General features: G+C 41.6%; 1 protein-coding gene across 2 annotated transcripts; it reads right to left on the bottom strand.

Annotated features, from left to right (window-relative positions):
- Window positions 1-1,100: 1,100 nt before the first annotated feature.
- On the bottom strand, window positions 1,101-16,019 carry LOC308332157 (polyadenylate-binding protein 1). Of its 2 annotated transcripts, none has more exons than XR_013965677.1 (14): window positions 15,251-16,019; window positions 14,064-14,257; window positions 11,633-11,748; window positions 10,883-11,022; window positions 9,902-9,996; window positions 8,820-8,957; window positions 7,452-7,547; window positions 5,906-6,272; window positions 5,617-5,727; window positions 5,356-5,495; window positions 4,915-4,999; window positions 4,164-4,294; window positions 1,570-1,717; window positions 1,101-1,480 (listed from the first exon to the last, which is right to left on the bottom strand). XR_013965677.1 is itself a non-coding variant. In XM_080787828.1 (14 exons), exons 1-13 carry the CDS (start codon window positions 15,441-15,443, stop codon window positions 1,625-1,627), a joined length of 1,899 nt encoding a protein of 632 aa, XP_080643954.1. In that variant the 5' UTR covers window positions 15,444-16,019; the 3' UTR covers window positions 1,101-1,480; window positions 1,605-1,624. The 2 variants fall into 2 exon arrangements, 1 of the variants encoding a protein (XP_080643954.1); XM_080787828.1 differs by having other exon boundaries at window positions 1,605-1,717.
- Between the last annotated feature and the right edge of the window lie 366 nt (window positions 16,020-16,385).

Here is a 16,385-nt window from a genome sequence, read left to right as displayed (position 1 = left end):
TCTGTCTTTCATTTTGCATTGGACTTTAACTACTCGTATATTTTAAGTCGTTTCATCTTTTGGAGGTGAACTTTAAAGAAAATCTTTGGTTTGTTTCTTGCTTGAGGCTGGCCTACATCTTTGACTTATTTCTACAAATTATTGGACGTTCACATCGTCATCTGGTATGTGGATAGTCTCCTGACACTCTGGGCTATATTTTTGTCCATGCTAAACCTTATCCCTAAACTTCTTTGCCTTTTCTTTTTCACCATTTTGAAAAACATTTTTGAATAGTTAAAATAGCCAATCTACAAGCTCACAACGTGTCGATGTAGCTAGTTGAACTATTCAAAATAGTAAAAAAAAGAAAAAGAAGTAGTTTAGGGATAAAGGGGTTTAGCATGAACGAAAATAGAGCCCTCTGTACTTCATGCTTGTGTTTAGAGGTGATTTGATGTAACAAGGAATATCAGACTAAATTCCAAAAGGGTAATCAAGATCCTTTAGATGGCTGGGTTACTATGTTACAATTGGTCCCATTTATCAGACTACCAGGTTGTACAATAACAGTATTCAGTCACCAGCACAAAATATTCAACTGAATATCTGTATTTCCATATCCACATTACAGTCTGAGTGTACACTTATTACAATCAATATTCAATCTTTTTAGTCGGGTGCCAATGGCACATACCACACATACTGTAGGCTCTGTTGCAGCCCAATAGCCAAGACTCAGTTTGATTCCTGAGCTTTCCGCATGTCAGTCCCCATCTCTCTTCCTGTTTCCCTTTTTTATATACTATATAAAACATTTAAATAAACAACGATAAACAACCAATTCGATTCCACGGGTGTGGGTTTTGAGCAGTCACTGGAAGTAACCATGGATGTAAGCAAGTACTAATGAGGAAGTGGTCACTGGTCATATGTCAGTCAGATTTGACATGATACATCAAGTCTTCCTATATCAATTCACTGCGATACAAGTGTACTGTTCAGAAGATAAATTAAATTATGAGTATTAATTTAATAATTTACATTATGCCACTGTACCAATGGCACCAACTTTGTCTGTAGAACTAGAAACCAGTGACTCAGAATGAAAACACAAGGGCTAATGTATTTTCTAAGTTTTATTCAAGCAAGCAAAGATCAAGGAAAATTTCACAATGCCTGGCTGTCTCTGCCTTCTACCACAGCTCAAACATTAAAACATTTAAAAGGGATAAAATGATAAAAAGAAGCACGCACGCGCACACACACACGCACACGCGCACACGCACACACCTTTTGTTTATTTATTTTGCTTTTTTTTTCTTACCTTTTTACTTAAATTAACAAGACCTAGTATTTTCTTCTCTAGGACTGGTTGAATTGAGTTCTTTCCTTTTTTAATATGATTTTACCTTTTTACTTTGTTTTCTGTATTTTCAGGTTTTTCATTGTTTAAGCCCCCCCTCCCCATCGGTGAAGCTAATGTCAAGGTTTCCCTTCCCTGCAAAGAAACAAGGAAAAGTCGGTTAGTCTGTGATTAGATATTCATAGCATACTGTACTTTATATCTATGATGTAGAACTGAAGTACCTTGGGTTTAGATTTATGATGTAGAGCTGAAGTACCTTGGGTTTAGAGTCTAACTTTAGACGCTTGGGACGCCTGTTGCATTGGTCACAGTCTTCTGGGCTGTCTCCTTAGCCTGGTGTGCCTGGAGCACAGCCACTGCCTCGTCCACCTACAACAACACCATGAGTCACTGTGATGGACAGCATAACAAGGAATGAAAGGATACATTTGAGCTGACATACCCACAACAGGTCAAGGATCTTCTGCTCTACACGGAGAGTCTAATATCATCCCAAACAACATCCTAGCTCTTGGATTGTTCATCATTTGTCTGAAATGTGACTTTGTAGGAGACTTGCAGGTGTTCGATAGCACAATGTCACATCCGTCTGAGATTATAGTGTTCACTGGTTCATGAAGCACAGGTATAACGGGCTTACAAAATAGTTTAAAAATCCATAGTGGTTAATTTTCCCTGAAGTTGTGCCCTGGCCATTTCTTCCTAGATCGCAGTTACACAATTAAACCCTTGGACTGCCACCCCTAATAGCAGCTTTTCAGTGCCTTCTTGCCTGCTCTAGGCGACCTTTTGTTGTGTAAAACAAATAAAATAATAAGTCAAAATCCAGCACTCCCGTTGACGTAATGGAAAATATACTAGATAAAGTGCCAATCGGCACAGGTCTCCACCAGGGCAGGTCAGGTTGTGGCCTCCTGGTGGCGCTATATTGAGGAATATTTGGGGCAGAGGTTAGTCGTTGGCATCCAGGGAGTGTGTTTAAAAAGTTTGGCATGGATCGGGCCAACGGTGCCGGAGATTAACGGATAACGGATGTGTGTTTTGCCTAAATCGGCCTCATGGTGGCGCTATAACAGGCCATTGAGGAATATTTGGGGCAGAGGTTCGTCGTTGGCATCCAGGGAGTGTGTGTGCAAAGTTTGACATGGATCGGGCCAACGGTACCGGAGATTAACTGATAACGGACGGACGGACAGATGGACGGAAGGACACACGGACGGACGGAGTGCAAAAAAAAATAACCTCCCCCTAGGCCTTCGGCCTGGTGGAGACAATAATAGAGATAAAGTAAGACTTTCTAGAGATGAGATATCAATAGTGTCCAAATGATGGAATGTATTTTACAGATCATTTAAGATTCTGGCTGCCATACTAAACTGTAAATAATTTACATCTGACAACACTCCACATGGGTAACATGCTCAAACAACCCAAAACCATGTTTAGTGCATAGTATGCACTATATTTGGCCAACACAAAATATATAACTCTACATCCCAATGAATGCACTATGGCACACACAAGTACTGCCACAGGACAGCCAGTTAAGCATTTTTAATTTAAACATTTGTTGAGGACAGGCACCATAACACTACATGCACTTAAGTTACTGCCTCTCACTTCACAAATTAGTATAGGATGACCTAATCATGTATCATGGACGCAGGCTATGACAACATGAATCATCACTGTCCTCATGACGGATGAAAGAATAGCCGAGCTTACAGTCATGCTGAAATACATCTGTCACTTCAAATCACTCCATGGTATCGTCACAGAGGGACACAGACACAGCTTTCTGTTACTTCATATATTTGCCGTATTGTGCCGAATATAAGACGACTCTGATTAGAAGACTTAGACAACCCCTATTTTTCAAGAGTAATTTGTGGAAAACACATTGAAGAAAAATAAATCTGGTTTAGAAAATCTTTTTATTTAAAAATGATTTATAGAAACACTTTATAGACTAATGTGTGTAGACTAATACTGGTATGTCGTACAGCAACAAAATTGAAAAAGAACTGTCTCTTGGTATTTCTTATACCAGTAACAATCAGGCTATATCTTTAAGATGTAATGTTAGTTCCTACCTGCCAATGTTGATAGGACAGATAAGTGTGGGATAGCCTACAGCTGCGGTCCGGGTGTTATCAGCACTACACTCTGGGTGTTATAAAAAGGTACTGCACTGCTGTGTTCGAGTTGAATAAAGAAGGCATCATAACTTTTCCTCTGGTTCAAAAGCAAGCCAAGTTAACCAAACACTCTGTTCGAGATGGTGACGTCGTTCCTCCATCTTACATCACAGCTGTAGTCGCTGTGTCCATGTGTTGCTTCAATGCTCGATTCATAACACTGAATTCCAGCTGTAGGGGTGCCATCTATCAGCGCGGATGTGTAATGACATGTAAAAAAGTCTAGACCCAGGTTTTTAGGATATTTTCATTGGAATAAAATGTCATTGTATTCGGCACAATACGGAAAATGTATTTCATTGCCAGTACACTCTATCCAGTGCAATTCTAGTTTCCCTAAACACTTGCGCACACCAAAGCCATGGACTGGATGTTATTCGTCGTGCTTGCCCGCACAGATAGCAAATTCATGTGAATGAGGAGCGCCGATCCAGTCGGTGCAGTGTGTGTGTTCTGTGTAAGTGTTGGAAATGTTAGAGGGGATCACTGCCAACGGTACAGGACCACTGCTGTTGTCTGCCGTCCATTGTGTAGGTGAATTTGGGCCTATAGCCTTGTTAAACTTATATTATACTAACATGGGAATGTGTTTAGTATTATTAAAGCTCAGAACTCACCTTGGAGCGGAGAGACTCTGGGGACTCCAGCATGTGGAGAAGCTCTGAATTGTCGATCTCTAGCAGCATGCCGGTGATCTTCCCAGCAAGGCTGGGGTGCATGTTTGAGATCATGGGGAACAGACGCTCACCTACAATGGTAGCCAAAAGAGAGAAGTGATTCAAGAAGTGAGGACAGGATGGTTGGTTGTTTGGTTGGTTTTCAGTGAGGTTCTGGGGTGACAGTTTGTATGACAGTATGAGGTGTTGTGTGAAAGACACCCTGAAAACAGAAATGGAGACATCACATCTGATAATCTAAATACACTACACTACAGTATGCTTACAGTCACGTCAACTTAAAGGCTTCTGTCTGTAGTAAATATTTATCCCCAGTGTCCATGTTGAAAGGACACGAGGCCCATGAACTACAGTGTCACTGTTGCAGCCATTTGGACCAATGCAACCCACTGAAGGGGTAGCAATGAATTTGACAAGCTGCAGTCCCGAGTCGACATTCTATGCCAGATATGGGTTCCATGTAGAGACTAGACTAAAGCCTTCGGCATGGTTCTTCAGAACGAGATAGTAGGTTAGTTGGCACTCTTGTAAACACTTCAGTGGGAATTGTCTAATGGATTGATTTAATTCTGAATTCAAAATTGTGGGTTTTACTGGTGCTGAACACCAGCTGTAGGCTAAAATGTGAAAACGATGGGTTGTGGTGCAGTGAGCATATATGTGCAAAACAATCATGACTTCCCAGCCTTACCCAGCATCTGTTTCTGTTCCTGTGGAGGAGCAGCCGCGAGCATGGAAGCCGTCAGAGGATCTTGACCCTGCACGTGCACAGCAGGCTGGAGGAGAGAGTGAGGCAGAGGGGCAATTAGCTTTACATCCGATACACGCTTTAACCTGAAGAGCTGCGAGGATTGAAACATCGCTAATAAATACATTTCTATACGGAGCATTAAAAAGTGAGTTCTTCTGAGCCTTTCTTCATTCACTGTGCTTTACAGCAGGGGTTCTCAATGTTTTTGACTGGGGACCCCCGGAAATGCTTTTGGTTTTTAGTCTTGCACATCTGGTACACTCTCAAAGACTCTGCTACTACACTACTGCCAAGTATGTTAAGTCTAACCACAATAATAATAATAAAGGAATAAAACATAGAAAAGTGTGAGAAAAGCTGTGTTTGTGTGTGTGTTCTTACTTGCTGCATTGCAACTTGGGGCTGTGTGTTCATGTGCTGTTGGGGATTGCGGACCCCTGCGGCGTATTTGTACTGGGGGACGCCGCGTATGGGAGCGGCAGCAGTGGCAGCAGTAGTCGGCCGAGGGCCCATGGTCTGAGCTGTTGAAGAGGGAGAAAGGGCAGATGAGGACGATACTCAACAGGCAATGTAGTTGTGTCTTATCCACTTAAGTCTTTGCAGTTGAGACAAAATATAGTTGGTTGTGAACTTGTGACTAACCGAAACGCTGCGTGGACATCATGCGGGGCACTTGAGATGCAGGCCTCATGGTGCTGAAGGTCTGAGGGCGTGGGCCAGAGGGACGCATGGCACCTGGCATGTTTTGGAAGTCTAAAGACGCATACAAAAGACTGGCTTTAACATCTTACCCAGACTGAAATTGAGTCAGCTGTGTTTTGTTACATTTTGTCTGCATGCACTGCAGCTATATGCACACACACACACACACACGCTCCCCCCGCCTCTCCTTTCCAATTCCACATTTTCAACGTGTGAGAGGGCCACTCACGTTGAGGCCGCACCCCTTGGGTGGTCCAGCGTGGGCTGGGGCGGAGCTGGGCCATCTGGCCAGCGGCTGGGTAGTAGGCGGCACGATTCTGGGCCTGGGGTATGGCGGCCATGAAGTAGCCTGAGGGAGGGGCTGGCTGGTACGGATTGATGACTGGGTTGGGTACGGTCCGTACGGTGGCCATGCGCTGCATGTACTGGTTGGTCAGGTGAGCCTGACGCTCCTCCTTCCGCTGAGCCAAGGCCACGTACAGAGGCTTGGTGGCCACGATGCGTCCGTTCATCTCCGTCACCGCTTTGGTGGCCTCCTCCGGAGACGAGAAGCAGACAAAGCCGAAACCTTTGCTGCGGCCGCCTTCCATCATGACCTAAGACACAATGGCCGAGAGGAAATAACATTGTTACGGAAAAGCTCAAAACTAACAAACAGGAGATGGAAGTGAGGAACATGATAATGTCAAGTACTACTAATTAAATGGTTTTGTCTGTAATAAATATTTATCCCCAGTGTCCATGTTGAAAGGACGTGAGGCCCATGAACTACAGTGTCACTGTTGCAGCCATTTGGACCAATGCAACCCACTGAGGAGGTAGCAATGAATTTGACAAAGCTGCAATCCCAAAATGTCAGTACAACAGCAAGGTTTCATTAAAAAGAAAAAGATACAAAAAAACAGACCCAGGGACATTTCCTTAACCACTAAAAGCTACACTCTGTAAATTTCAAGTCCCAGTATTCGAACCTGGGTCAACTGAGCAAGAACTGAATTATTTAACACTGAATTTTGACATTCAGGTAGTACCGCTTGTCAACCAGCAGTGGTCACACCATACCAAAGGATCTGGTCAAAATAATAGTATTAGTGCAACACATTGTGTAGCTTATTTAAGGCAAATATACTTCTTTGTACGACTAATAACAGAAATCGCTGGTTTACAAGCTCACAACTCATCACTTCGTGATGCTTTGTGAGCTTGTAGATCTATTTTCTATCTTTTCTTTTTAATAAAAAGAAATGTGTTTTTTAGACTACCCTATGTATTTTCCATCTCCAAAAAGACCCATTTTTGAACAACAGGCTGGGATTTTATGTAAATTATATGTAAAAATGGTTAATCTGATTTGGTCGTACGATTTACATATGGTGCTGTCGCCCTACTTTGTATAATCCGTCCCCCTCTTCAGTCTTAAGTTTTGATTTTGTTTGCAATGTTACTCAAAGATGTGGGAGGGGAGTAGCTGGGGTGAGGGTGTGGCATTGAAACAAAATTGCATACACATTTGGATTACAACAGCGCCCCCGACTTCAGACATTGTGGTACTGCAGCTAAAACTGCTTCAGAAGGCAAAAAGAAATGCAGAGTGGTGATTGAGGCTCAAACCATTAGAAATAAAGTTTGAGGGACATATACAATATGATATTAAATACTAAAAACAGTTTTACAATTCACGTTATTTCTGCTATAATTTACAAAAGTGTGTGTGTGGGGCTTGTGACTTTTCAAACGTATAAGAGTCTTCATGGGGGTTCAAGGTCCTACTGTACCTTGGCACTGGTGATGGTGCCGAACGGTGTGAATTCCTTGCGCAGGCGTTCGTCATCAATGCCGTCATCTAGGTTCTTCACATACAGGTTGACACCCTGAACACAGAAATGGCGACATCACATCTGATAATCTAAATACACTACACTACAGTATGCTTACTGTCACATCAACTTAAAGGCTTCTGTCTGTAGTAAATATTTATCCCCAGTGTCCATGTTGAAAGGACGCGAGGCCCATGAACTACAGTGTCACTGTTGCAGCCATTTGGACCAATGCAACCCACTGAAGGGGTAGCAATGAATTTGACAAGCTGCCGTCCCGAGTCAACATTCTATGCTAGATAAGGATCGGTCTATACCGGTCTACCGATATACGGTATCTGCCATTATTTTACTTTCTTCGCAAAAATCGGTATCGAACAATGCAGACTTTGTTTCCCCATTTTTAACCACTTGTAGTTGCATCTTCTATTTTTTTAATTCTCTACTCTCACATTTTAACAAAATACCGGTCAAAATGTAGGTAGTCGGTGGGCTAAGACTAGGAACAAAAAGTGTGGCATTTGTCGGGCTTTATAAGAATTGTGGTGAAAGGCCCAAACAAACAAACAAACAAACAAACCACTCTTACCATTCCAGACTACGGATGTCAATTCAGTTGGCATAAACAGTGAAGTAAGGATGTCTGATATTATTTTATTAATTTAAGCAATGACTAAAAGCTACTCTTCTATAGGTTTTGATAGTTTCAATATAAAAAATGATGAAAAGGTAGTGTAGGGTAATATTTTCTGGTTAAAACATTTTTTTAAAGGTTAAATCACTATATTTTGTCTGATAGAAATCATTGCTCTATAGTGTTTGTTCAGTAGTCTCTCCAGTTCTTTATTAAATAGAAAATACATTTTCATCTAGGTTGCCAATTTCAGCCAATCAGAAGAGAGTACCCATGTACCAGCTTCAATTGTGTAGTGTTCCAGTTCAAATTGGTCTGCTCATTGATTTGTGTTAACGCTTCCAGTGCCACTTATTTAATCTATATCTTGTGTGAGTTCTTTCCTAATTGGATAAAATTGGTATCCCGACCTGACAGGGTTCGTTACTAAACACTCTATAGGAATTATTACATAGAGCTATTTAACACTTATTTTAACTGGGTCACGCTACAAAAAGCTTAAAATGTTTAACCACCAACCTCCTGTGTGGCGGCAATACATTTTAAACTTGTTGAATTTTAACTTGTTGAACCAGTCAGAATCTTCAATACCACTGCAGTGGTATTTGAAAACTGTGCACTACTGCATTGTCCATCCAGACGGTCATCTATTGCGTATATATGTAAAGGAAGACACTGTCATCCAAACTGACCTGGTAGCGAGTCATGCGGTCCTGCTTCATTTGCTCAAATTTGCGCTTGAGCTCATTCTGTCGCTCCACCTTCTTCTGGGCACGTCCCACGTAGATCAGCTTGCCATTCAGCTCCTTCCCGTTCATCTCATCCACTGCCTGAAGCAGACAAAACAAACTCAGCTGGTTTTGTGGGCTACCACGGTTACGCATAGCTTTATCATCATCTGAACAGGTTGCCGGTTTGATTATCAAAATACACTACAGTATGCTGTAGTAAATGTCTGTAGTAAATATATATCCCCAGCGTCCATGTTGAAAGGACGTGAGGCCCATGAACTACAGTGTCACTGTTGCAGCCATTTGGACCAATGCAACCCACTGAAGGGGTAGCAATGAATTTGACAAGCTGCAGTCCCAAGTCAACATTCTATGCCAGATGTGGGTCCTAAGTGGAGCCAGACCGATATATCGGCTTGGCCGATATACCGTATCTGTCATTTGACTTTCTTAACAACATCGGCAATTATGCATCATCTGAACTGTTTGGAGGTTAGCAGGTAGACTTCTTGCTGTGAAGTTTGAGCAGTTGTTTATATACATCTACCGTATATATAACTTCTGGACATTCAAAAGTAAAGATGTCCCGATACGGTATCGGACCTTATTTGTCACATCAGTATCGGCGAATATGTCGGGTAAATAAAATGTTGGGGCATGTGGAGTTTGCTTTCGAGTTGCCAGAACTGCAAGTGCACATTTGAGTGAGGAGTCTGCTATAAACAAAACACAAGATGTATAGCTAATAGCTATAAACACAACACTGGTACAATAAAAGTCGGGACATCCCTATTCAAAAGTGAAACCAGTCATATTACAGTCAATAGAAATAGCTCAAATAGAAGATCTACAAGCTCATAATGTGTCAGTGTGATGCATTGTGAACTTGTAGGCCTATATTGTCTATTTTCCCCTCTTTATAGGGGGGGGGGGGTCACAGCCAGAAGCTTTGGCTACTTGGGGGTACTTGGCTTGGTTTGGGAACCAGAGTTAAATTGTGTTACAGTAGAGTACGTTCATACGTTGGCAGCCTGGTATCTTACCTGCTGAGCATCCTCGTGATTTTCAAAGCTCACGAAGCCAAAGCCTCGTGACTTGCCACTGTCGTCAGTCATGACATGAATGCTCATTGAATGGCCTAAATGACAGGAAGACACAGTGAGTTTTAGTTTTACCTTTCCTTTTACGTAAACTGTGTGGTGTGACCTCAGTAAAGGAGTATTCCATCCGAAATGCATCCCACCAATGCAATAACAAAAGTAATTTATGATTTATAATATATAATACATGATATAACAATAATAATAATAATTTGTAGTTTATTATTTATATTGCACTTTACATTTGAAAGAAACCTCAAAGTGCTACAGTACAGACTAAAAACATTTGCTTAAAACAATCTAAAAAGGATGGTTTAAAAAAGGGGAAAAAAGCAAGTGGGACAAAGAAAACCTAGGGGATATCACATTTTCTGTCATGTTCTTAAGTCAAATGATTTTGTCTGTAGTAAATATTTATCCCCAGTGTCCATGTTGAAAGGATGTGAGGCCCATGAACTACAGTGTCACTGTTGCAGCCATTTGGACCAATGCAACCCACTGAGGAGGTAGCAATGAATTTGACAAAGCTGCAGTCTATTGATCATCTACCAAACTGGTTTCATAAGACAATAAGGGTATTAGCAATTGTGCCAAAGGACATTTTTCTCTATGAAGACCTAGTTCCTTTGTTGTAAAGAGGTTGGGCTTCAACAATGGTATTGTCAGTGGAGTGCTTACACAAAATCCAGTGAGCATATTCCCAAAAATATGAAAAAACGGTAGCACATCTCAAATTTCAGGTCAAGGCAAGACAAAATACTCAAATTACACTTTTTCATTTGGCTCCCATCATAATAGAAAAATGCTTAGGCATTTCAGCACAGAGACTATAACGAGGCTTTTATATTTTTGGGGAATATGCGACCTAGTTCCTTTGTTTGAGTGAGGGAATTAATGGCATTGTTAAGTGATGCATTAACTCACCATATTTACTGAAGACCTCCCTCAGTTTCTCGTCATCCATGTCCTCACCAAAGTTCTTAATGTAGACGTTGGTGAACTCCTTGGCCCTGGCACCTAGCTCAGCCTCGCGCTCTTTGCGAGATTTGAAGCGGCCAACAAATCTACATTTAGGACATCAGAAGCCAACTAGGTCAGGTCATCATTTAGCACGAGAACACTCGAGAGCAGCGAGCAACTCGCATTGCAGTTCATGCTAAAGCTTTGATATATTGTTGCTGTCTGGCATAAAACTACCTCCATAGTTAATCTTTTTCTCTTTGTTTTTTCATAAATTGTTAATAGCTTATTTTACACTTGTATTAAGCAATTGCCATGCAAAGTAGACAAATTAGTACACATTTTGAACTTTCAGATTAGCTTTTCAGCTCACCAATGATGACATGCCCAAAATGGGGACAACCGGTTGCATGTGGTTAAGTGTATCTGTAGATTTTATAAATATGAATAAAGAACTTGTGGTTAAATAATTACATGTATGCATTGGTACAGGGGTTCTTTTTTCCAATCCCTGAAAAGTAAGTGTTTTGGACATGGTTTCAGCCCAAGAGAGACAATGGTGTATGTTATTTGAAGCCAAGGGAGACACAAACTAGCTGAACATAGTCTAAAAGCTCTTTCCATAAACAGTAAATTCTTGACACAAAAATAAAGTTGGCATAATTTCCCACAATTACAGAGACAGGTTACACAATGTTAAAAACACACACTTACACTTTTCGGTCATTGAGCAGCATGCCATTCATTTTCTCAATGGCCCGTTCGGCTGCCTCCTGAGTCTCAAAATGCACAAAGCCGTAGCCTTTAGAGCCATTTTCGTCACAAACCACCTTAGAAAAAGAGGACACATGCCGACTATAAGCCACATTCACATGCTATGCCAATGCAATGGCTGGGTTCACACATAATCAACTAAAAAGTTGAACCATTGTGAATGATACGTAATTTTACAGAATTATTACTGAAGTTCCTATTAGAATGGTGGGGTTGAATGGAAATACAAACTAAATTCTGCTCATCAATAACCAAAACATTAACACAATGCAAATTGCAAACACTAAAATGTGCTTCCTCATCTAATGAATATGCAGATTGGAGAACTTCACATTTTTTTGTCACCTCAAGTCAAATGGTTTTGTCTGTAGTCAATATTTATCCCCAGTTTCCATGTTGAAAGGACATGAGGCCCATGAACTACAGTATCACTGTTGCAGCCATTTGGACCAATGCAACCCACTGAGGAGGTAGCAATGAATTTGACAAAGCTGCAGTCTTTTGAGAGTCTTTGGCAAAACGGTTTCATAAGACACTATAACAGGATTAGCAATAGTCATTAGACCTTGCACAGAATGTTAATAGTTACTTTTCCAGCAGGGCTGCCTATAACCATTGGCAGTCTAATTTCTGCTTGGTAAAAGTGTGAAATTACTGTTCCGCTGTGAATGTGATGCGTTTACAAGGACCAGTGATCTCAATGTTTCATTTATGTTGATATCTCACAAACACACAGGCTGAAATTGTTGTTTTGCACATACGGTAGCTAGCTACTATGGCTTCTTTCAACATGGATAATCGTCATTCTAAATATACCATGAAAGGCCTCTATTGTGCCAAAGGATATTTTTTCTCTATACGACTTTGGATAGTTCCTTTTATTTGGTTGAGGAATTCAATGGCAATATGATATTTCATCCACATGTACAACTTTACACTACATGTGAAATGTCAGGGTGACAATAAACACCCATCAAGCAACACAACAGTGCTTTGAGGGGCATAAAGTAGGACTCTAACCTAGCCCCATATGTTCCCTCTCCCTACGCTCATTCTGTAGCTCGCTCACACACTGGGCCCCTCCCACCTCGTTTCAGAAATGGCGCAAGTTTCCGCTATGTAAGTTTCTTACCCTGACGCCACGATTAATCCAAACGTGAAGGGGACGTGAAGGGTTTACACTAATTCAACCATAACGCCCAAGAAAATCCAACTAGAGATTTGAACCGAGCCTTTACGTCCCGTATTTTGTCAGTCGCTTCCAGGTTTATCAAGGAAGTGTGCATGTGCATGTCGAGTGAACTGAAGTCAGTTGGAAATTTCGACCAGGGGAGGCGCTAAAGCTTTTCAACTTCCTTGATAAACATGGAAGCGACTGACAAAATACGGGACGTAAAGGCTCGGTTCAAATCTCTAGTTGGATTTTCTTGGGCGTTATGGTTGAATTAGTGTAAACCCTTCACGTCCCCTTCACGTTTGGATTAATCGTGGCGTAAGGGTAAGAAACTTACATAGCGGAAACTTACGCCGTTTCTGAAACGCGGTGGGAGGGCCCCAGTGTGTGACCTCATCTCGGAGCTACAGAATGAGCGTAGGGAGAGGGAACATATGGGGCTAGACTCTAACCTAGAATAGTTTCCTAAATTGGGCCACATCAGTGGGTCAATATTAAATTAAGATTAGCAAAAGGTTCAAAATAAAGCATGCACAATGTTGCACATCCAAACTATAAAATCCCAGGTGCTAGTCTGAAGAACACATTTAAAAAACACACCTGTGTGATGTGAGGGGCGCTAATATATTAAAGTCTAACTCATGTTGATTAGGTGATGTAATGGTGATAAACAAACAGTGCCAACACAAACATTAAATGCCATTAACAATAAAGACACAATATGACGTAATGAGGGACAATATGACGTACATTCATTGTCAATGGCGTTTTTGAAACAAACATTGAACTAAAAACAAACATTAAACCTGTATATAGGAGGGGCTAAAGCGTTACGCCCCTCAAAAATATATAGTCTGCACACTGGATCATGTTCCATAGTGTTTAGTATTTACTTGATTAACCAACAAGGTGATGTTTCAAGCATCTCCACTCTTCCTCCGACTTCAGTCTGAGCAAAGAAGTTTGAAATGTCACCTTGATGACATTTAATAAATACACTGGGAGGGCATGATCCAGTGTGCAGACTATATTTACACTTCTACTATTAATACATTTTGACATATGCTGCCATGCGTACTCTGTCTTTTACAGTGTACAGACGTCAGATACACTATGCAAAACATAGCAAAGCAACACTACAAGACACCCATTGACGGTTCACCTTCATCCCTGGTGATGTGACCCTCAGTCCTTTACCTTGCAAGACAAGATGTTGCCAAAAGCCGAGAAGGTGTCGTACAGGGCCTTGTTGTCAATGGACTTGTCTAGGTTCTTAATGAAAATGTTGCCAACGCCACTCTTTCTCAACGAGGGGTCTCGCTGGGACCACATTATGCGTACAGGCCGGCCCTTGATCACATCGAAGTTCATTGTGTCCAGTGCACGCTCAGCTGAGAAGGACATGACATGAGTTGTTAAAGAACTTCCAATCAACTTGTGTTCAAATGGAATGTGTTTTTTTTTTATCCACCTTTAATTTAATTATGTATTACATATCAGTGGTTCAAGTATGCTTCAGCTAGGGCTCAGGGTTTTTTGGGTTTCAAAGGTCTGGGACAAGTCTGAGATTGTACAGATGGAACCATTCGTACACTCTTAAGAGTCATGGGGGAAATTAAAATGTCTGAGAACCACTGGATTCTACAGGAAACAAAAAAAACTGCGTGAATAAGCTCCTCAAAAAATCATGTCTATTTGAGGTCACTTATTCGGGTACCATTACAGTGCAAACTGAATTGCGTGGTACTATAGTATAACTGAAAATTTGCCCAGAATAAACACCGTCGATGCATGACAACACAACATGACTCAGTAGAGATCCATCTTGATAAACACACCCAAGCCAACCAGGACACAAAATGCAGACCACTGTTCTCTTATCAATGGAATGCACTCAATGCTATTCTAGGGCTATAGGCTGAGGCAATACTACCTAGCATTGCATCTGGGGATAATTCTCAATGCATGTCAGTACACGTCTTTCTTAACCTGGCATGAGCATGACTCTGCTGAAACTGACCATAGTGTGTGGATCTCAGTAACAACACAGCTTGTTATTAGTTAAAATAATGTTGAGCTCGTCTTGCGACTCCTTTTGGGTAGGTTGTCGCTTGGCAAAAAATAACGGTTCTACAAACCAACAAACGAGCCGCATTCGCTTGTAGATCCGTTCCTTTTGGCGAGCGACACCGTCGGACTACAACGTATAAATAAATTAGGCAATACCCCGACAATATGTCGGACGCAGTCACGTGGAGTTTTATTACAGTCGATGGTGGATTGAGGCTAGCCCCATGCTTCTTGTCACCCACTCCCGGCTGTCTGTCAGCTCCGAAAACTGGCTTATCATTTGCATTGCGGTTCTTATAACTTGCGACACTCACCGTCAGCTGGCTGCTGGAAGTTCACATAGGCGTATCCGAGCGATCGCCGTGTGATCATGTCTCTGCACACCCGAATGGAGAGGATCGCTCCGGCCGGGCTGAATTTCTCGTACAGCATGGCCTCGGTCACATCCTGATGCAGGTCCCCGACGTACAGGGACGCCATGGGGTAACTGGGAGCGCTGGGGTTCATTTTGACTTGAACGAACGACCGACGGACCGGTGGTGGTGGGGCGAGAAAACTTGAGATCTCTTAAATGAAAAGTTCAGACGAAAAAGGATGAATGTTTAGTTTTCTCTAACCGCCTAACGATCCAGATGGTTCGCAATCGTTAAAGTTGACAGCTGGAATGTTATTTCTTAAAAAAGAAAATAAAAAGCACACCGTTAAGACAAATGTCAATAATAAAACCTGTATTAAGAGTTATGTTAACTACAGGCCTGGTACGAGTCGACAGGAATTCTGGCAAAAAATACACAAAATTAAAACAATTCCACTTGGCCTTGCTTCTTGTCCAGCAACAAAAACGTGGATTTAAAAAAAACGTCGATATTTTGCCACTTCTTGTGCGGTTGCAGGCTTCTTCCAGGGTCTTAACTCCAGCTTCACCGATTTTTTTTTAAGTTACAAAATAATCAAAAAGAAAGAAAGGAAAGATTTTTTAGCGTTTTTAATATTTTAATATTTTTTTTATTTTTTTATTTTTTTTATAGAACGTGTGCCGAGCGAGCTCAGCTCTGGAGCACACACGCACTCACAGCACTACCAGCCGGGGTTGAGGGGGAATGCAGCGTGGAAGCTGCTGCATATATACCGCTGCAGACGTCACGCAAATCGTGGACCAATCGTGTTGAGCCTAAAAACAGCAGATCTAGAAGCTCCCAACGTGTCGCGTCGGCGACGCGCTGTGAGCTTGTAGATGTGCTATTTTCGGAGCGCGCCACCGTCGTACGACGCACTATACATTATTACAAGTATTCCAGTTTGACGGGGGGGGAAGGCAAGTTGTCTGCAGGCAGCGGGCAGCCCAAATGTTTTCAAATTATTACCGGTTATTTTGTTAAAGTTGCAGTAGTTTTGTTGAATAACAAAAGTTATTCTCTTGTGAATAACATTTGACTTGATTTGGCTATC

The sequence above is a fragment of the Protomyctophum bolini genome, assembly GCF_963924005.1.
Source record: "Protomyctophum bolini genome assembly, chromosome: 17".
In the NCBI taxonomy this organism is placed as follows: Eukaryota; Metazoa; Chordata; class Actinopteri; order Myctophiformes; family Myctophidae; genus Protomyctophum; species Protomyctophum bolini.
The sequence above is the reverse complement of the archived record's forward strand: the minus strand, read 5'-3'. Positions and strand labels throughout refer to the sequence as shown.

Excerpts from the sequence above, each read along its gene's own strand:
- LOC308332157 (XM_080787828.1), bottom strand. The coding sequence starts at position 15,443 with ATGAACCCCAGCGCTCCCAGTTACCCCATGGCGTCCCTGTACGTCGGG. Across the intron at positions 11,749-14,063 it reads GCAACATCTTGTCTTGCAAG|GTGGTTTGTGACGAAAATGG; the intron begins GTAAAGGACTGA and ends TCTTTTTCTAAG. Across the intron at positions 9,997-10,882 it reads GGAGGTCTTCAGTAAATATG|GCCATTCAATGAGCATTCAT; the intron begins GTGAGTTAATGC and ends CCTGTCATTTAG.